We start from the raw sequence: 22,683 nt of genomic DNA on the forward strand, positions 1-22,683 counted from the left end.
TTTAAGTGGTTCCACTACAGAGAATATGTAGTCATTAGAAACACGTTTAGCTGTCATATTTGTCTGTACATATTCTTATAAATAGCTGTTGTGTTTGCTTGTAATGAATGGATTTGGTGCAGCTGTTGAGAACAGCCAAGTTCAGTTTGTCAGTGTCATGCCCCACAGACAGGTGCAGTGAAGGGCTCTGTAACACGGAATGGCCATAGCCTTACGATTGTTCAGTTTTTGCAAGAACTGTGTAAACATGGAAGTTAAAATCACCTTAGCGCTAAGATTGCTTTATTGAACAGAGCCCAGGTGTTTTTAGAACAGAGCCCAGGTGTTTTTTTAACAGAGCCCAGGTGTTGTACAAATCAATATTTGCACTAGAGTGCCATACCATAACACTGACTAACAATTTTCATAGCAGAAAGGTTACTTTGTACAACACCACTTTGGACCAATGTCCGATTAACAAAGCATGGTAAGGTTATGACCTACTGTAAACCCTATGCTATCTCATTACCTTACGAATGACTTAATGCAACAGATGTTTAGTGGTTAGGGTCCCTTATGTGGTTTTGGTCATCTCTCCATCCAGACCCAGTTCTGTATACAGGCAAGTCTTGTTAATCCTCCGTTTGTCTGATAGTGGGCTATATCTGATGCTTTTGTTGGTATCAAATTGAATAAGCATAATTTAGTGTTCTTTATTTATCCCGAGATCGTCATTAATCCGTCGTTAATCAGACGATGTCGGATTAATGAGACTTAACTGCATACTGTTTGTGATGCAGATACAACCAATAGCTTAGATGAAGTTGAATTCCTTGCCTTCCTTTCATCAGTGTTGAGTGTACTGCAGTGAGCAGTATAAGTGTCAAGTTGGGATATGGACAAAATTGTATGTGTATTTCGGTGACATTAAAAGTAATTCATTGTTTAGTTTCAAGGAGGTATGGAGTATTTATTTGATGTTTGTATAACACAGTGTTATGATCTGTCTGTCTGTCTGTCTGTCTGTTATGTTCATGCTAGAATCATATAAGTGTCATCGATAATGACAGACAGATTGGTTGTGAGAAATAACCCTGAAATCTTGTTTCACTCAGCCTTGTTAATACTGTGTGGTTCTGCATATCGTCAGGACAGTCCTGTCTGTACAACCAGACTCAAATACGGATTTCATTCAGTACCAACCTAATTCATGATCCTAATCTATGATACTTCTATCCAGTAAAACAAATCTATTCCAAATTGTGTGAAAACAGTGGTTATTGAGTTTATCACAGGCACATGATAAAAGGATACATCTTTGAATATTTTTGTAAGCATTGCAGGTGAATACATGAAACAAAGGGATTCAATATGTTTTTAAAAAAATGGCTTGCTTGTTTACTTTATATGTATCAGGTGTGTATCTCAAATCCTACTATGTAAGAACAAACATCATCCAGTTCATTTCAGTGAGATTCCGCTGTTCTAGGGATGATGAAACTGTGTTTGAAGTTAAAGATATTAGTCCATGTCAGTCCTAGTGATAACCATTTCAGAAAGCAGATCAATTGACAGATTTTGAACAGAAGAAAGTACAAGTATCAGCTGATTTCTCAAAATTAGTGTCAACATTTGCTTGCCATCAAGTTGTATAAGATTAGATTCTTACATATCTGACCCTAGGTAACAGAAATAATTTAATAAATACCTGTGATAGTCCTTCTCCCTGAATATGCTGAATACCTGTATACCTGTATATTAAAGTATATTAAAGTTACCAGATCATCATTTTCAAACTTGGAGAGTTTTTTTGTGGCACATTAACTCAAGTGGAAGAAGGATGACTGTACCAAGACATGACTACTTACTGGACAGATGTCAGCGGTTACAATACTGAAGAACAACAGAAATACTGAGGAACCCTTTCCTGGTGACAGACGTATTTATCTGGGACACATGTGGCCGGTTGGTTTGAAGGCATGGGACTGTATCTACAATCGGTGTGGATTTTATCCTGTACCTCTGATTCTTGTCTGCAGGAGGCTTATCTATTCAGTGCTAAGTCTCGGAGAGAAGCAACAATTTAATTGAAAATCTCAACTTGACTGATTTACGAGTATTTTTGTATAACAATGCTGTTGGGGAGAATATGGTTCAGGCAGTGGTAAAGACAAGAGGCCCTTTAGGTTCAGGCAGTGGTAAAGACACGAGGCCCTTTAGGTTCAGGCACTGGCAAAGACAAGAGGCCCTTTTGTTTCATGACATCAACCTTTCCCTGCAGAATTGGTGTCAAACAGATCTCTTGGTCCATGGTTGAGGGCAGGTTTGGGACAGTCTTAGTTTGCACTGTGCCTTTCAGTTTCACGTCGAGGTTAAGTGATGAAACCAACAAAGTCATCCTCTGAGTTGTGTGAATGAACAATGAGAGTTAACATCAGTAAGCATCACCAATGTAACAAGACTGTAGATGAGCTACACCTGTTCCAGCCGATTAACAGCATTCCAGCTTCATGTTAAGTTTTGGTTTGGTTGTTGCTTACGTATGTATGTATGGCCTATTCTCAGTTTGCATGCACATATGAATATGATATAGTCACTTGAAAGATCTGGGATAGAACTGATCTTAAGCAACGTAAGAGACGATTTGGTGGTCAGGCTTGCAGACTTGGTTGATACATTGTATAGAATTTGCATAGATCGATGTTCATGCTGCTGATCACTGGATTGTCTGGTCAAGACTTGATGATTTGCAGATGACTTCCATACAGCTAGAACATTGATGAGAACAGCATTAGCACTGGTCTTTAACTGATGCTTATCACAACGAGGTGGTCCGACCTGCTGGCTTGGTTGACAAATTACCATATCCAAATCATGTAGATCGATGTTCATGCTGCTGATCACTGGATTGTCTGACCTAGACTTGATTATTTACAGATGACTTCCATACAGCTAGAACATTGATGAGAACAGCATTAGCACTGGTCTTTAACTGATGCTTATCCCAATGAGGTGGTCCGACCTGCTGGCTTGGTTGACAAATTACCATATCCAAATCATGTAGATCAATGCTCATGATACTGGTCACGGGATTGTCTGACCTAGACGTGATTATTTACAGACCACTGCCATATAGCTGAGTGCAGCATTAAATAATAAACAATGTCAATGTCAAACAGTCACATTCAGACCAGGATGAACTCGTCCGACTAAATCAAAAAGAACTAACAAAGATTTTATTTCCAAATTTTTATTCCACTAGAATACATTAGCCCAGTGGATGCTGATCTGTGAGCAACACTACTACTGAGAAACTAGATACAAACAGCTGATGAAGGGAGAGGGGAGCACTGATGCAAGGGGGTGGTCAGAGGTGGGGAAGGGAGCAAGATGGCTCATGTACAATGCAGCCCAATATACATGTTGCAAGACAAATAATAGGCGAAAGAAAAAAACAGGGGGTACACCATGACTTAAACAATTACATCTATGAAATACATCAGTAATGTATAATTTCCCAGCAATAAAGTTGTTCATAAAATGATATTACCAATACAGTGAACATCTAGACAATGATAAAGGACATAGTTAAAATAGGGTTACCTTTCCAAAAAACTAAGCGATGTTTGCAGTATGTACTGCTAAAAAGATTGAATCCATAAAATGTCAAAAATATCTATAGAAGAATATCAAGTCAAGTTCAAATTAGTATGTCACATGTGTAACAGAATACTTGATCTGTAGTGTTTCTTGGAATATATACCGACTACTGTCACGACCATGATATTTTATTCCTCTCACGAGCATTCCACGGTTCAACCACTCATTCACGTGCGGAACATGTAAAGTTCAGATCATGGTTTCCCCTTGTCAAAATTCCAATTACACACACCTTGATATTAAAATCATTCACAATGTCCATTCACATCCTTGATTAGTGGTGAAACATTTTGAAAAGGTATTTATGTTAGAGTTTATTATTCTACACAGTGACTGTAGTTGTCTACTCAAAACCACTTTGTTAACCGGCTCAGCTGCATTTGAAAAGGAGATCTGATGATTTAGTAAATAAACTACACATCATTCACTGAACAATTTCATCAACGTATATCATTTCAATGACAAAATAACATCAGCAGAGCATCAGACAGAGCAAGAGCAAGCCCGAAAGATCATAAAGTTGAAGCATCTCACATGGAGCTCACAGATAAATGATGTTTATCTTGACCATGTTTTCAAACGAAATATGTGACCCATGGCAAGAGTGGTCACACTTTTAAGACATGAGGTCACCTTTCTACTTAACTGTCCTAAAAAAGAAATGCCATGTGACCAATCTCTCTTTTCAATAGCTGTTGGCTGAATTTTACCACCAACATATCTGCCTTCCCAACAGGTTTTGTACGATTCATCTACATCTCCAAAGCAATGAACACATACAAGAAAGTCAAGAAATAGATATCATACTGCTAAATCTAGGAAGAAAATATGCAACTAATATAGCCTTTTGAACCAAATTCTTCATAGTCATTGCTGACAACTCCTCTCAAAGTCTCACTGCTACATGTGTCACTGAGTATATATCTTCCAGAAAAAACTGCCATTGTGTATATATCTCGGAACAAATCATGATTGCGTAGATATCTTGGGGCAATTTGCCGTGTAGTTATCTAGGGGCAACTTGACATTGTGCAGATAACTTGGGGCAAGTTGCCACCGTTTAGACGTCATGGGGCAACATGCCACTGTGTAGACATCTTGGGGCAACTTGCCACCTTGGAGATATCTTGGGGCAAGCTCCTAGCGTGTAGATATCCTGGGGCAACTTGACAGTGTAGATATCTTGGGGCAACTTGACAACCATGTAGATATCATCGAGCAGCTTGACAATGTGTAGATTCCTTGGGGTAAGCTGCCACCATATAGACGTCATGGAGCAACTTGCCACTGTGTAAATATCTTGGGGCAACTTGCTGCTGTGTAGATACCTTCTGGAAACTTGCCTTTCCTGGGGCAACTTGCCACGGTATAAAAGTCATGGGGCAAGTTGCCATTGTGAATACATCTTGGGGCAACTTGCAACCGTGTAGACCTACTGGGGCAAGTTGCCACTGTGTATATTTTACAGGACACCTGCACTGAGGGCAGCTTAACATTGGATGTCTCAGGGCCACTTAATATTAAATAAATAAATCTTGGGACAACTTGCCACTATGTATACCTCTGGGCAAATTGTCACTGCATGTACATTTGGGGCAAATTGCCACAGTATACACCTTGCCTCTGTGACTGCAACCTAACTGAACAGCCTAAGGTCTAGAGTGACGGGTAATTCAGTAAAGGGTGCATCTAAATTTATGGCAACTTCTCATTACCTTCTTCCTCACATGACTGGAGTAACATTTTGATTAATGACCAGCATTTAATACAAAAGAATCTACTTGTACATAAACTGTCACATGACTGACAACAGAATGTGTGACAGGCTCATATCAAGTGAAACATGAAGTACTGGAAAATCACCAAAACAAAAACATGCATTTACATCCACAAAACGTGTACAATTGAATTTAGAAACTGAACCTTACAAACACTAAACCTGCACTAGCATACAAAGACCCCTATGACAATTTGGTTTGGGAAACGTAAATAACGAACTACTGTAATTTGTTTTCCTTTCAAATAAACCAAGCTAACTGTGACTGAACTTAGCAGGAGGACTGCCACACATACATCCACCACGTCACAAGCCTACAGGAAGCATAAGCATGGAGCACTGGTACAGATTCACATTAGCAGTTCAATGCAGCATCGATTAAATGTACAAGTTGCTTCATGCGTCGGAGCCAGCGAGCAGGACACTCATATTCTGTGATCAAACAATAAAAATATATCAATCAAAAATACTCATTTCATTTGCATTTACTGTTTTCAAACAACCATTTTGGCGCAGCTGACAGCATGAACGGAAAGTTCAGTTTTGTAAATTTTCAATTTTCAGCTTGACTTTCACCCCAGTAAATCATGAGAACCATGAAGTGGAATGTCTACCTAGTGATTTCTCCATTGGGGAATGTCTTAAATCCCCCCCCTCAAAAAGCTAATCCATACACAAGCATTCAAATTTGACTTAGTTTTGAGACTATCTTACCTAAGCAACATAGCCAATGCTTTAATCATCATGGCTCGATTCAAGCACAGAAAACACTAGATGTCAGAACATATTACACCTGCTGATAGTAAGAAGTCTAATATTGTTAATGTCAGATTAACTGGTTCTCACTTCACCGGGGTCATGCTGACCTGGTCGACGTTCAAGATATAGACTACATTGATGCAATGTACATGTACATATATATAGTGATCTAGACAGTTATAACATGGAATTCACAGGATAACATGGTACATACACACGATTACTGAGTCAAATTGTACAGTTAGACAAACCATATCTGCTTCACTATACAATATATTGAACACAAACTGTGTCATGTTGAAATGTACATGACCAATTGAAGTTTTTTTAAAAAGACATTCAGGAATGGATTTTTTCTCGTACAAAAGAAATTATAAATCTCCAGATAACATTTTCAAGCTTCAGAACAAGATCTGCAATATAACTTTTACATCCAACGAGGTCATTTGTTAGATATCGGCATTTCAAAGCAGAGAGTTCATGGTGAATTTATCTCTAATATAGAAAATAATCTGCAGCTATTTAGGTGATTTTCTGAATTCATCTGTGCCCCTTTTGAGAGTATTTTACAAGGGATGTTTCAACCTTTCTTTCAGTTATTCTTGAATGTTCAGTGACTTACATGAAAAAGCACATACGGGCATCATGATAACGAGACTTTTCAGAAAACTAGTTTCTACATCGACTAGTTCTGTTTTATAGCAATGATATATATACAGGAAACACCTCAGACTATTTCAGCACAGTCTGCACAGATGAAATCCACTGATACGTCATTTAGTGTGCTAACAGCACAGTGAATATTGGTGGATGCACGGACGATGAGTAAGCCTGTATCAACAGCATCATGTGGTCGGTGATGTTGCAATGATGATGACGATGATGAAGGTGACGACTGTGACGATGATGAAGTTGCTGCCATTACGTCCACACAAGGAGGATGTTATGACTAAGGACGACCATCTCAGTTGCTGAACATGATCAAGTAACGTAGGCAGACCTGTGACGCATCGTGGACAATGTATTCATTGTATGGCATGTACGCTCGGGGATACGACTCAGTGTAGGTGGTCCTGCCCAGGGGCATGTTGGTACCTGTTGGGTGGAATATTTAAGTTAGAATAGGCACAATAGAATATAATCATCACTTCTGGGACAGATTCAGCAACTCATACGCATAAATCATGTTTCAGTGGGATGATGTGTCAAACAAGTCTACGAGCCTGACCACCCCATCTCGTTATCTGCAACAGGCATGGGCTGCTGAGGAAATTCGAATGAGATCTTCATGCACTGAATGCCAAGAGGATGAACAGTTTCCTTCAGGTAACTCTTAATGAAACATAAGTCTGTACATACGTATATATCATGCCTTTTGTAACAGTAACAGTATTTTGGTCTACATACCAAAAGGCATGGCAACATCATATTCTGGTGAAGGCTGCTGCTGGCCAAGAATCTTGACTGAGTTGATATCAGTATCCAGATGATCGTCCTCATCAAGGTCTCTGTCCACTTTTGACGTGCCGAGGGCAACCTAGAGTAAACAAGTCATCAATGACAGTTAACTGACACATTAATGATAGGTAAAAAAGGCATGATATCTGCAAAAAATGTGTCAAAGGTGTGGCGTGGTTATTGCTTTGTTCAGACGATGTCGTGTAGTCTGCATGAACGTTGGATGTCTTATTTCAGAGGAAAACGGAGGAATGTATCACGAGAGCCTCGAAGTATTTAAAGCACGTGGTGTTATCCAGATGAAACATGACGCGGACAGTGTTGATTAAAATAGCTTCTTCTGCTTAATGTGCTGGAAATGGGTGTTTCTCAAAGTGCCTGGGGCAATGGGGCAGCCTAGTGATTAAAGCGTCAGCTCGTCACGCCGAAGACCCGGGTTCGATTCCACACGTGGGTACAATGTGTGAAGCCCATTTATGGTGTCCCCCGCCATGATATTGCTGGAAAAACTGGTGTTAAACCATAGTCACCCACACTAAGTGTCTAGCTGAAAGTGTTCAATTCATTTAGACAAGTGATACTTCCATGTCCTCAATGGTATCTGGTAGATCGATAGTGTTCAATTCAATCAGCTAGATTAATTAGGGGATATAAAGTAATTGAGCACTTTCATTTAACTAGATAATATGGGAGACATATCTTATCGCCTCTCTATATGAAATTATTCAATTAATTTTGATAGGCAATAGGATAAGTCCTTTACATAGTCTAGTTGACTGAATATGTTCAGTTCATGTAGATAACCGATAAAACATGTCCTCTACATTATCTGTCTAGCTGACTGAAGGTGTTCAGTTCCTTAAAATAGATGATGAAACATGTCTTCTACACATTCTTGCTAACTGAATGAGCTCAAGAACACACATACACCAATCACTTACACCATGGTACTAAAATATGACTTAAACTGGTTACATGTCGTCTTCGTTTACCAATGAATGTAGACAATTAACAAGGCAAAGCAAGTCTAACACTGCACTCGATATGTAAATAATCAAAAACAACATTGATCTATGCAGTTGGGATACAATGGCATGTGGCAGTAAGTCTGACCATACGATTCCGTTAGTCACCTATTACAACAAGCATGGGTTGCGGAAGACTAGGCGTGGGAACTCCCTCTCCTCGATTTATTTTCTCACTCACTTTGTGTATTTCTGAGGGATGAATATTAAAAACAAGAAGTTATCTTCAAGGGTTCCAACAGTTTCTTCGTATGTTTTTCAATACACACCACAAAACTCTTGGAGGTACAGTGAAGACTCGTTAATCCAGATGGTTGTGTTTTTCAACTGGATTGCGAATCATCCAGACTACTGAATAAGACCCACATTTCAGCAAGAGTTGGTTCCCTTTACTATTGTCAACATGATTTACAGTGTCCGGACAGTGAAGCAATTTACCGTTTGTTTTACTGATTGGTTACAGGTATTTAGCATCCAGTTCTGGAAACCAAATTTCTGGACTGTCGAGGCAAATTATATAGGCATTAATTGGTAACAACCTGAAATCGTCCGTGAGGCAAGACATCCGAATTATCGGCGTCCAGACTAAAGAGGCTTCACTGTACAGTCAGGCATGCTTGTGAGAATGGTGCATTCACTTGTAGCAAGAAATTTAGAAAAAGAATACACTTCACCTGATGCAACCTCCTTGGAAGATGTCACTAAATCTTATTCACAGAGTGAGATAGTGAGCAAGTATGGTTTTATTCCACTTTCAGCAAAATTCCAGCAATAACAAGGGTGGGGACACCAGAGATGGTGTCACACACTGAAACTTTGTGGGAAATAGAACCTAGGTCTTTAGCATGACATGCAAACGACAAACCACTAGCCTACTCCATCGCCCAATACAAAGTGCTATGGTATGTATACACTTATACCTTTGTATATATATTCTCCAATCTTGAGACGCCTCCTTCTAAAAAGTCTTACCTGACAAAGTAGCATCAGTTTAGCATCAGATTCTGGGTTGTGATTGTAGCTGTAACCATGACTTTTGGCAAATGTGTCAGCAAAATAAATTCCCTGCAAATACAAATACAAATTCTTTGGACTAAACCAACAGGCTTTTTTTTAAACTCCAATATATGTAAGCAAAGCTGATAAAACTGGAAAGCACAACACTCCAACTTAATGATCAGTTATCACAATCGCAATTATATACAACAGATGCTCCAAGCTGTTGAATGTGCCTTACCTCTCCAAACAGGTGCCCTGTGTGTGGGGCCTCGGGCGGGGCCACGAGTAATCCCCTGCTGAGGATGCTGAGGAAGTTGCTCATGCTGCTGCCATGCCACAGAAGGCAGTGGTTGCTCATGTTGAGGGAACGGAGCTGTTCCTCCTCGCCTGGTCGAGACAGTTTGTAGATACTGTGAACCTTACTGCTTTGATCTGGAAGATGTCACATTGTCAATAAATCCCAGATGAAAAGGTATTACACCACGGCCAAATGTATTGATGTAAGTGAGGATGTTATGGGGCTTTATATCTGATTTGTTGATGTTTGTGAAGATATTGAGGGTCTACTTACGTGAAGATGTTAAGGAAAAACTTGCATGAGTAAGATGTTAATGGAGATGTTACAGGAATACTTACATGAAGAGTTGATGCATATTAAGACATTAAGGGACAACTTACACGAGGAGTTGAGTAAATGAAGACACAGGCGATTTGCGCGATGAGTTGATGTAGGTAAAGTTGAGGGACTACTTCACAGGATGTAACTGAGGATGTTAATGGACTACCTACGTGATGAGTTGACACATGCAAAGACATTAAAGAACTACTTCCATGATGAGTTGATGTAAGTGAAGATATTAAGGGATTACTCACTTGATGAGTTGACATATGTGATGATGTTAAGGTACTTCTTACACGATGAGTTGATGTATGTGAAGATGGTAAAGGACTACTTACGTGATGAGTTGATGATTGTAAAGAAGTTGAGGGACTATTTAACGGGATACAAGTGAAGATGTTAGTGGACTTAAGTGAAGAGCTGACATATGAGGATGTTGAGGAACTACTTACAAGATGAGTTGAGGTATGCAAAGACATTAAGGGACTAGTTACGTGATGAGCTGATGTAAGTGAAGATGATAAGGGACTAGTTACGTGATGAGCTGATGTAAGTGAAGATGATAAGGGACTAGTTACGTGATGAGTTGATGTAAGTGAAGACATTAAGGGGATACGAACGTGATGAGCTGATGTAAGTGAAGATGATTAGGGACTACTTACGTGATGAGTTGATGTAAGTGAGGATGTACTGTGATTCTAAAGTATCAGGAGACAATGGTTCGATCTGGCATCCCACAGATCGGTAGATATAGTCCAATGGATTCATATCTGCAGACACAAGTTGTCCAGTTATCAAACACTATTATCATCAAACACACATAGGATGACATCTTGGATGTACTTCAGGACAATCAACTTAAGAAGCACATGATTACTTTGTGCAACTGGGACACATAAACCAATCATCAAATTAGGTCTGATTGAACAACAGCTAGACATACACACTTGTAAATGTTCAAGACCATTAAACTATTTTCATATGGCTATGCAATTTCATCACAGATAAACTTTACTTTCTTAAGAAATTCTGAGTTAATTAACTTCTTACTGTCTACCTTGAAATCGCAAGTCTAGAATTATAATGTCATTAAACAGGAGTAATACTGACAGTGTCCTTACTAGTGGTGGCCCGATTAATTAAAATAATCAAAGATGGGTCGCAATGACCAAGCAATTGATACCGTTTTGTCATAATCAAACACAAACAACTTTGGGACACTTGTTTGCATTAACAATATTTATCGCAAGGTTGGTTTTGTTGTATTCCACAAGCATTACAAGCTTGTTCCAAATCATGATTACATTTTATCTGGAAGATGCAGGAAACGTATGCTCCTAACATACTCATCATCCTTCAAAGAGGTGAAATTTGCACATGCTTTTTGTGACATTTGAAAAAAAAAAAGAAAAAAAAAGAAAATCAAAACATTTTTTGATCAACATGTTTTTTCTTATTTATTTTTCGTGCATGAACAAACCAGGACAATTTGATAAATGTTGCTCACCAATTATTTTCGATGACTGATTGGTTGTAATGAACCAATCATCAATTTGACTACAACCAATTTCCAATACAAGTTCTTACCCTTCAAATGTTGTTGAGATCCAAGAACAATCCGGCTGGCAATTTCAATGTCCAACATGTCAGAGAGGAAACGAAGACAAGTCTTTAACCTTTCCTTCTTTTTAATTGGTTTGATGGCCTCATATTCAAAGCCCGGAGAAGGGACAAGATTGTAGTAGTCGTTTGTCAAAGATGCTATCTGTAATTACAGGAGCAGAGGAGTGAGATGAGTACATAGTTGTGAACAGGTTTTCCTTTTCATTCCGACGACAGATCAAGATGATTAATTAAGTATATGTCTTGTCATGTAATATTGATCTCTCCATACAGATTCAGTATGGAAGAATTTCCTCACCTTGTCACAGTTGTCCTGGAAAGTTGACATGTCGTTGTGAGCGTTGTTCCTCTTCTGCTTGTCTATCGCTTGTATCAACTCACTGCAACCAGAAGACACTTTAATCACCATGTGAGTGAGTGAGTTTAGCTTTATATCACACTCAGCGATATTCCAGCTATAAGGCAGCTGTCTGTAAAGAATCCAGTCTGGACCAGACAATTCCAGTAATCAACAAGCATTGATCTAGACAACTGGGATACAATGACATGTTGAGAAATAGGTGAGTAATTGAGTTTAGTTTTACGCCCCAGCAATATTCCAGCTGTATCGCAGTGGTCTGTAAATAAGCGAATCTAGACCAGACAATCCAGGGAACAAACAGTATGAGCACTGATCTACACAATTGGGATATGATTACATGCGTCAACCAAGTCAGACACCCTGACCACCAGATCCCGTTAGTTGCCTCTTATGACAAGCATGGGTTGCTGATGACCAATTCTAACCCTGACCGTCACAAGTACATGTTAGAAAACTGACGACACTCACCTCAATTGAGTCAGGATGGACCTAGCCTCGAGAAGGGCCTCCCTCTTGATTCGGCCAAAGGGCATATAATTTGTGTCCACCCCAGCCTTCAACACTGAGTTATGCAACATTGTCTGGTTGCTCTGAAGCAAAAACAAATATGTGGAATTATAAGCTTGACTATTGGGGCTATTTTCACTTTTACTATTACTGCAACAAAACCCCACACTACAGAAAGTGCAGGGTTAGATGTAAACTAGCAAGAGAGTTACAACATAAAAACTAACTTTAAGGCCTGATAACTATATCAGCAAACAAAATGGTAATGAATGACAAATCATCAACAAAGTCACAATTTTGCCTTCAGCAATATTCCATCTGTATGCAGGGGTCTGTAGAATCTTGACCAGAAAATCCAGTGATCAATGGCATGAACATCAACTCTCCACCAAATCTGACCACCCATTACACAAAGCCTCAACATATGACAGGCACTAGGCAACTTCGTCACAAACAATGACTGCAATGTTTTCTCTAGTCTGTCAAGGGAAAAGTTTTACTCCTGCTGGCTACTCATCAACTGATACAACATGATACAATTTGGATGCTAAACAAACCACTGCCAACATGCACTTACCATTTCTTTCATAAGGTCTTGGATGGGGAGGGGAAGTTTGGAGGGAATCTCAGAATTCAGTGTGAAGTCGACCGACTTGACTTTGGTATGCTTCTGCTCTCTTGGCACAAGGCGGTACTTCTTTGGATGGTTTACATAGCTGTACACAAAGCAGAAGTCAATGTTACTGACGAGGGCGTAAGTCAGTTGGGTTCTACACAACTTCTAGCTCACACCAGGGACAAACCAGGGGACACAAGGACTGGGCTGCACACATCATACATATTGGCAAATTGAACCTGTACCTTCCGTGTGACGAGTGAACGCTTTAACCATTAGACTACCTCACAATCATCGTCATTGATGAGATTTGTCTATCAATTCCATCATACAATACATCACAACATCATTCCATAACAGGACTTAATATTGCAAAGAATTCCTTAAGAGGAAGGTTTTCACTTTTTCTCATGACATATTTTACAAATCAAAAGAACTACTTGATTTTCTCATAGCATTCTAGCTTACCAGTTATGGCAAATCTATCACAGTCATAGCATCAATAGTAACCATAGTAACATGAAAAAATAGTGGTCCTAGACTAATCTTCACTAGTATACTTAGAAAACATAACTTGTCCATCCTTACATCAGCAATACACTTTTCTATGGGTTTCTTTCACAATTCAGCCCCGAATAATATTCCCTTTTTCAGTGTTTCACAGCTACTGCAAGAGTGAGCTTGTTTTTTTGTCGATTTCAGCAATATCATGGTAATATCACACTAGAGGACCAAAGAAACGGGCTTCACACATTGCACCCATAGTTGAACATTGATTTTGGGCATGACTAGCAAGCACTTTAACCACTAGGCTACCTAGGACAATGAACTGCAGAAACAGCAAAGCACAAAGTTAAAAATGGCTCAAAGTAAACACCTACGTTTTGACATTAGCCCAGTCATTGCCAGTTTTTGAGCGGAAAACTTTACAGAACTCCTTCACCCCATCTTCTTTCTTTGGGAAGGGTGTGTGTTGAAACTGGCCTTCGTCACCGATACGGCCCCATCTTGTGAACAACAAATACATATCCTTTCCTTTCTGGTAGACCAACTGAAACATGAAGGGACATTTTGACGTTACAACCTCATCAAAGAAACACACTGGGTCCTTCAATGGATCAACATCAATCAACTCGGAAAATCACTTCCAGAGAAAGTGAACGGTCTTTTTAAGATACTGGTACTGTAAACTATAGGTTTGGAAAAAGTGAGAGAGTGAGTGACTTTGGTTTTATGTCCGTAAGCAATATTCCAGCAATATCATCCTGGGAGACACCAGGAATGTGCTTCACACATTGTGCCCATGTGGGGAATCAAACCAAGGTCTTCAGCGTGTTGAGTGAATGCTTTAAACGAATTGTGCCACCCCACCTTCCAGTCAAGGAAAGGCATCCAGTAGTAAAACAGGATTCATAAAAAATATCAGCCATCAAATATTGAGTCTTTTAATGCCATCCAGAACACAGTAACTGTGAGTGTTGTTATATGCCCCTTTAAGAAATACTCCAGCATTACCGCAGCAGGGGACACCAGAAATGGGCTTTCAATATTTGTATCCATGTGGGGAATCAAACCCAGATCTTCATCATGAGCAGCAGACCCTTTAACCATTAGGCTACCCAACCACCCCCACAGACCAGTGACATTTCTCCTCACCTGCATCTTGTAGAAGTTGTACATGCCATAATAACCATAGGACACATCCACCTTTGACAACAAGACATCATACGGAATGTGCTGCTTGGTGTCCTCAGCCACCTCACTGGAATAAGAAAACGATCACTGGAAATCTTTTGTCATGTCACTGTCATGCTTGTTTGCATATTTATGCCCTGAGGTTTGTTGGGTTCTGCCATACTAAACAATACACCTTAACAACATTGCAGTACAGTTAACATTGCAGTTCTTAATCAATCCAGTGTGGACAACCCAATGACTGACACCATGAGCACCAATTGACTCATCAGAATATGATGATTTGCATCAATGAAGTCAATGAGCCTTGACCATATGAAGTTGATACCTATCTGTTTTGAGAATGCTTCAAATCAATTTATTTCAAACATGAACGTTAGTCTGATATTTCAACATAAATAATTAATAGTCAGTCATAAATGCCTGAAAATTATTGATCTAAGTTGCTGTCAGTATTTTTGGAAATGGCCAACAACTTAAAACTAACACCATATCCCAATACATAGGTAGGTCACGGTTAGAATAACATCCAAAGATTTTGTCTAATACAACACAGGGATGAGAATGAATGTGAGTGAAAAAAGAGGAAAACGGAAACAAAATAACCATCAAACACACAGAATTGTGCAGAAAAATTCAAACCCTTGACAATGTACAAGCATACTACAGTGTTTTGTGCACCTGAGAAAATGAACTCTCAGAGAGAGAGAGAGAGAGAGAGAGAGAGAGAGAGAATAGAACTCAGGTCTTCAGCAGAACATGCAGGTGCCTTAACCATTAGAATACCCCACCTCCCGTCTCGAAAATGAATCCAGCCAGCCACTTACGAAGTGTCCCTGTTAAGACAATGGGCGTCAACAGGTGTTGATGAGTCATCCTCGTCCATAGCTTCAGCTTTGAGTTTTTCCATGACTTTCTCATAATCAGCCTGGAAGTTGACCTTGACCCCATCACTGAGAATTCCATCACTGACTTCAAATGATGTGAAAGTAGCTTTTTCCTACAATATATTCATATTGAACAACTTAATTGGCAGGATAATCAAATATTAAATACTATTAAAATCCTCAAGGTACATTTAAAGGTATTCAAAGCAAAACAGGTATATCACTTAAATAAAACACATAAACTGATAATAAATACTCTCATTCTTAACAAATTTATTTCAAACTGTAAATCCTACTGCAAGTAGTAAAGTTGTAATGTGTGTGAATGTCTAAGACACATGCATCAAAACTGTTTTATGTTGCCAGTCTTGGACCCTAAACTTCATTACCGAGAATTCACAGGACTTAAAAGTAGGTAAACCAAGTGTACAACAGAGATGTATCTCCTTACCTCTTTTTCTGACTTTAACAACTTCTGCAACTCTTTTGCGATATTAGGAGCTCCTCGAATGAGTGCATAATCAAGGGGAGTTAAACCCGCATTATCCTTCTTATCAAGCGTAGCTCCCGCTTGAGCTAGAGTACACAACAGTTCAACTTGATCAAAGGTACCAAGCTCCAGTGGGGACACAAGATGGTGTATAATTGTCCAGCCCTGGTTGTCTGTAGCATCCAGGTCTACATTGCTTGTTTTCTCGACCATGTTAACTGTAACACCAACATATCACACATGTAAGATACGGTAGCCAGAACAACTGATGGGACGAATGGGTGACAACTGATGGGACGAATGGGATGACAACTGACGGGACAAATGGGATGACAACTGACGGGACGAATGGGATAACAACTGATGGGACAACTGTTGACTTACTGACGTTTGACCAGAATCAGGTAAATCGATGATAAGTTGGAGTGAAAGCTAGCTCTCAACTGGTCTGGTTTGACAATCATGGCATATAAATTTTACCGTTTAGCAGACTCAAAGGTGAAACATATCAATACTGGGTCTCTAACACTAGCAAACAACCTAAAAGAAGAGCCTGCATGAGCATGTGTGATTGATAAACTGCTTAAAAAGATGTTCCTATTTTATCACTAGATATCAACATTTTGCTACAGGAAGCTACAAGCATGAAGGGCATGTTGAATAACATAATCAGGGCAAATAGGGATTCTTATCTACAATCATAGGTTACTGGTGATGCAAGGGACACAACTCTGCCTTGAGAACTCTGCCACCCAATAACAGGTCATATTAGCATAGCTGGCTTCAGTTATGTCAATGTCAACTGGTAGCAGTAACACTACTGTTTGCTCCATTTAGTCAATGACGCATAACCATCCAAATAACTGTTTCCATAATTTCCATGTGAATCACGGACAATACAATAAGCCAAAAATCTGTAAGTAGAAAAGGGCACCAGTTCAAGATCTGTCTCATATATCTGCCAAGTTCTGCTGAGAGACACTGAAAGGATTGAATTTGTGCTCCAGAAACAAAGCCCACACTGGTTTTTGAATCATTTCCATGGAAACAGGTAAAAATAAAAATGCCAAAAATCTGTAAATAGCAAAACACACCACTTTGGGATCTGCCTCACATATGTTCCAAGCTTTGCTGATAGATAGTAAGAAGTTTTTGAGTGGTGCTCTGGAAATGAAGCCCACCACTCCTGTTTCCATAGTAACCAAGAAATTTATAAATCACAAAAATCTGTAAATCGTAACAATTTAGGGTCTCTTGATATATCTACCAAGTTTTGGAGAAAAATATCTAACGCTTGTTGAGTTATGCTTGGGAAACAGTAGCATACCCCACCCTTTAAGAATAAGTCTAAAATGTTTCCAAGGAAACTGAGAAAAAAAAATAATGTCAAAAATCTGTAACAAGCAAAAGGCACCAATTTAGGTTCTGTTCATTATACCTTCCAAATTTTGTTAAAAAAAGAACATCGAATGGTTTTTGGCTTATGCTCCAGGAACAAAACGATTACAGACAAACAGACACATTGACAAACCCTTGACTGTATCCCCCAGCATTACATACTGCAGGGTGTAAATATTACAAGAACTGAGGACCGTTTTCATAAAAGACCTGTCCCAAAACATCAATCATTTATTCCTTACAGCTATAACAATAATCAATAATTGTATGCCTTGATGAAAGCACTGTGATTCACAAATATTAAAAATGGAGAAATTCATTCTTACTTTCACACACCTGAAGAAATATATGCTGGAAAACAGACGCCTGCTGAGCGAAAGAACTGGTAAGTCACGAAATATACACATCTTGGACAGAGAGACTTTATTTTAAAACTCGAAGAATTTAAGCCCTACCTCTCCTGGCCAGGCTGCTCCCTTGTTTTCTCAGAGACAACTGCTTGCAGAGGACTGAAGTCTTCTCAGTTTCAGGTTCCTCTTCATCCTCCACTACATCCGTGTCGTGATCACTGTCTTCTGCCACTTCTTCATCCTCAAACATATCCTCTGGCTCTTCCTCTTCTTCCTCTGGTTCTTTATCTAAGTCCATCGGTTTAACAGAACTCCCACACACACTCCCCTCTGGGGTCTTACTCTCACTGCCATTGCCCAACTGTCTGACACCTTCAGGTGTCAAGGACATGGAACCGTCTGGTCGCAACATGAACACAGTCCGAGACACACTCCTAAACAAAGTGGGCTCTTTGTTGACATTATCTGATTGTGGAGCTTTGGGGTCATAGGAAAAGTTCATTAACAACTTAGTGATCGCACCATCATTCTGAAAGAAAAGCATGGTCAAGGAATGTATGGATATTTTGTTAACACAAACCTTGTTTACTTCTCTATTAGATCTATAAACTATTCACAAGCACATATTAAGGGTGATATGTTCATATTTTATCCTGGCAGTGGTTGTCAGAGGTGATAAGTCAGAGGACTTACTTGTCTTGCAGCATGCATGAGTGGAGTGCGCCTGTTGCTGTCGTCAAAGTTTGGTGATGCACCATTGTTGAGCATGAAGCTGGCCAAACCGAACTTGAAATAATGTATCGCCAGGATGAGCGGGGACACCAGCAGATCACTCTTGTCAGTAAAGTAGTCTGGACATCGTTCAGCCAAACAGGAACCAAGCAGGAGGGAGTCAGGCAAGGGGCAGTCTAATCGCACATCAAATGATGCTCCCTTGTCCAACAGCATCTTTAACCACCTGAATTGAAGACAAAAACCATCAAGTTATAAAAAAGGGAGTGAGTTGGCCTGTACATTGAACAAATTTGAGTTCAACAAGCAGCTCAAATGTTGAAGGAGAGTGAATGAGCATGGTTTTACATCATAATAGCACCACAAAAGGCACCCCAAATGGGTTTTACACATTGTACCCATGAGGGGAATCGAACCCAGGTTGTCTACATGACAAGCAAACACTTCAACTGCTAGGCCTCCCTACAGCCCCACTATGATATTGCAGCATATGTTCCTGGGTGCCTAGTCAGATCAGGAACCTCCACTGGAGTTCACCTACTCTGCCAACAAGATGCACAATCACATGAAACAGCTCATTTTAGTTGTTTCTGCAAAGAACACTTACTTCGTATTGACATCACAGATGTTCCAGGTATACGCTGCCATCACATCTCTGCCCAACGCATCCTTGTTCCTCACATCCAGGGCAGGGTCGTTGTCTACAGAGACAGATACAGGTGGTCATGAAATGAGTTGAGATTAGTTTAACACCACCTTCAGCAATATTCCAGCTATATGGCAGCGGTCTGCAAATAACAGGGATGGCAACATGAAAATCGATTTTTCAGCTGAAAACTTAATATTGTGTCATCGAATGGGGGTTAAGATGATTCACAAAATTGATTACTTTGAAATAAAATCAGTGGAAATCCAAGGAAAATTGCCATCCCTGACATAATCGAGTCTAGACCATTGATCAACAGCATAAGCATCAATCAGTGATGTGTCAACCAAGTCAGCGAGCCCGACTGCCCAATCCCGTTAGTTGCCTGTAAGGACAAGCATGGGTTACTCAAGATCAGTTCTAACCCAGATCTTCATGGGTTGTATTCATGAAGAAATTTTCAAAGGAGTTTGAGTGAACACTGCATTATGCAATACTCGTGCTATCATAACGTGGTTATCAAGTATGTGCCAGGCAAACACAGTCTTAAACATGAACAGCAGGGGAAAGATCAGCAACAACACAAAATAAGAAGTCACCATCAATCATCATTTTAGACAGAAGATCTATATAGCATGGTACACTGGTCACTTTTGCTCCAAAATACCATACACAATACAGAAGAAATTTTTGCTTCAGCAAATTTACAGAAAAATTTCTTCACTCATTTTTGTTTTTCTTTGTTTGGGGTTTAACACTGCATTCAGCAATATTGCAGCTATGTGACAACAGCCTGTAAACATCTGAGCCTGGACTAGACAATCCAATGATCAACAGCATGAGCATCATTCTACACAACTGGGATGAGATGTGTCAACCATGTCAGCCAGTCTGGCCACCCAATCCTGTCAATCAATCACGGAGAAGTCTGATCAGATCAATAATTCCTCAAAAGGAAAATTTTTTAAATACGGACTCACCAATCAAAAACTGTCCCATCTGTACTGGTAAGTGATGAATAGCTGCATACTGCAGTGGAGTACAGCCATGTTTGTCACGCAGACCCACGGGTACACCTTTGTCACGCAACATCTTTGCTACCTGGTTTGTGAGGAAATACATTGTGACTCAAAGATAGGAGCATCTACCAAGTGTGTTGCCCTTTGAAACATAAAATTAGTTCTGAGCAATCTCAAAATGAGCTTGATAATAAGTGGCTGTAATATAACAGGTGTACTCTGTTTTTAGCACACAGATTGACAGCATCATGTTCAATGTTTGTATCAAGGATCTTCAACACTTCAGCGCAGGAATTTCAACATATCCACTAAAGCAGTTAATCATTGGTAAGCCTCACTTTGAACTAAACATGACCGCACAGCCCTGCGTGGGCAATTGAAGTCCGGCACTGACCTTGAGCTGTGCATCCAGATTGGATGAGGCTTTAGACTTCAAGATGAGCATGTGGAACAGATTCCTGCCTTCTTCATTGATTGCCTGAAGTCGACTTGGCTCTGGGATCCTCTTGATCAACCGCAAAGCGATATTGTACTTAGCTTCAGTGAAGGCAGCCTGTGAAATATTTTATAAAGCATTTTATAAAATATTTTATAATGAACGACTGATCCCATCATACTCAACACATATGCAAGAGCTGAAATTAACAGATGCTAATACTCTTAAAAATTCATGTGGCGTTCAGTTTTTTAATAAGTTATGACTTTCTTAGGTCCCATGGTTTTGTTGAGTTAAATTAGAAGAAAAATGCGATTGGTTGTATAAAACATTGTCAATCATACTCAGTTTGGAGTTATGAAGATGTTGATGAAAAAACATCCTTCAACTGAATTTGGATTTATTTCCCTCTATTTACTGATACCAATTAACTCAGGATTCATAGCAAAAACACTTTGCAACATATAGCAAATACCATGCCGAGTTCAACATCAGGATTTTAGGTTACAATGATGGCAGACCACATGCATTTGTCAAATTTGGCATTTATGATCAAACATTATTACAAATAATATGATACCTAGTGAAAGGGAAAGTGGTGAAGACTGTGTGAGAAGTGTTGACAAGAGAAATATGGCAGTGTTATGAATCACATGATTTTGCAATTGTTTTTCCCTACTGAAATTTCATTTAGCTTTGGTAGCTTGAAAACTCACATGTAGACTTTGCTTGTGCCTTAAAAAGTTACGGTTTAACCCTGATATGGAAGTACACTGATAATAAAGAGTATGATACAAAAACTGATACTAAATAAAGCATGTATGTCAATATGTGTCATATGTTATAGATATGAACTTTGTATTCTTAACACTGAAGCAAACTTATTTTGTGCAGCAACATTATTTCACACAAACAGAAGAAATATAGTATTGAAGAACATACAGAGAATGATTCAAATATGGCATACACATGATCTTGTTGATAATCCTACACTGTTCATGAGTGAGAATGGTTTCACACCCCTTTGAACAACACTTGAGCAATACTAAAGTGAGGAAACACCAGAAATGGAATTCACATGTCGCATCCACGTTTGGAGCTGAACCCGGCTTCTTGGCTTGACAAGCCAATGCTGTAACTACTAAGCTACCACACTATCTCGATTCTGTCACAGTCAAAGCCTATGTTTAGGATGTCACCTAGTGTACTTACCTCCACAGCCGAGAAGTCAATGCCATTGATGTCCAGTATCAAGTGAGACACACCCTGAAGCTCGTGTCGGAGAGATCCCTGAAACATGAAACCATATTCATTGCAGGGAGAAATCTCAAAGTGATGCAGTTCTCAAATATTTGCCACTCTGGCAGCAACCCCAAGTCACATCCTTACAAACCCTGATCAGAGAAGAATTCGGTTTGTTAAAAGACAGAACATGTTTTAGTCACTACTTCAATGTATATTTAAACTAGAATACTAAGTCATCAATATCTCCCATCAATGTAAGAAGAGTACTTGAAAGGTTTTAAAGTTCTGCTCTGGAAAGTAGCACTACCACCAAATTCAGTCAAAGCTAAACTCATTGGCATGGAAACGCAAAAAATATATTATTCAGAATTCTAAAACTACAAAAAAGGCACCAGTACACCA

The 22,683-nt window shown here is 39.4% G+C and overlaps 1 protein-coding gene across 1 annotated transcript in view; it reads right to left on the reverse strand.

Annotated features, from left to right (window-relative positions):
* Positions 1-3,213: 3,213 nt before the first annotated feature.
* LOC137294954 (poly [ADP-ribose] polymerase tankyrase-like) overlaps positions 3,214-22,683 on the reverse strand; it is a 60,371-nt gene continuing 40,901 nt past the window's right edge. The window contains exons 33-51 of the mRNA XM_067826184.1: positions 22,249-22,326; positions 20,995-21,153; positions 20,562-20,682; positions 19,543-19,636; positions 18,897-19,161; positions 18,309-18,732; positions 16,417-16,673; positions 15,906-16,078; positions 15,040-15,145; positions 14,265-14,434; positions 13,345-13,483; positions 12,729-12,850; positions 12,198-12,279; positions 11,864-12,041; positions 10,939-11,046; positions 9,896-10,089; positions 9,631-9,723; positions 7,583-7,712; positions 3,214-7,270 (exon numbers count right to left, since the gene is read on the reverse strand). Coding sequence (XP_067682285.1) covers positions 7,140-7,270; positions 7,583-7,712; positions 9,631-9,723; positions 9,896-10,089; positions 10,939-11,046; positions 11,864-12,041; positions 12,198-12,279; positions 12,729-12,850; positions 13,345-13,483; positions 14,265-14,434; positions 15,040-15,145; positions 15,906-16,078; positions 16,417-16,673; positions 18,309-18,732; positions 18,897-19,161; positions 19,543-19,636; positions 20,562-20,682; positions 20,995-21,153; positions 22,249-22,326 — 3,024 coding nt within the window. The 3' untranslated portion in view covers positions 3,214-7,139. The remainder of the gene's footprint in view (positions 7,271-7,582; positions 7,713-9,630; positions 9,724-9,895; positions 10,090-10,938; positions 11,047-11,863; positions 12,042-12,197; positions 12,280-12,728; positions 12,851-13,344; positions 13,484-14,264; positions 14,435-15,039; positions 15,146-15,905; positions 16,079-16,416; positions 16,674-18,308; positions 18,733-18,896; positions 19,162-19,542; positions 19,637-20,561; positions 20,683-20,994; positions 21,154-22,248; positions 22,327-22,683) is intronic.

This window comes from Haliotis asinina, chromosome 8, assembly GCF_037392515.1.
Source record: "Haliotis asinina isolate JCU_RB_2024 chromosome 8, JCU_Hal_asi_v2, whole genome shotgun sequence".
NCBI classification, from domain to species: Eukaryota; Metazoa; Mollusca; class Gastropoda; order Lepetellida; family Haliotidae; genus Haliotis; species Haliotis asinina.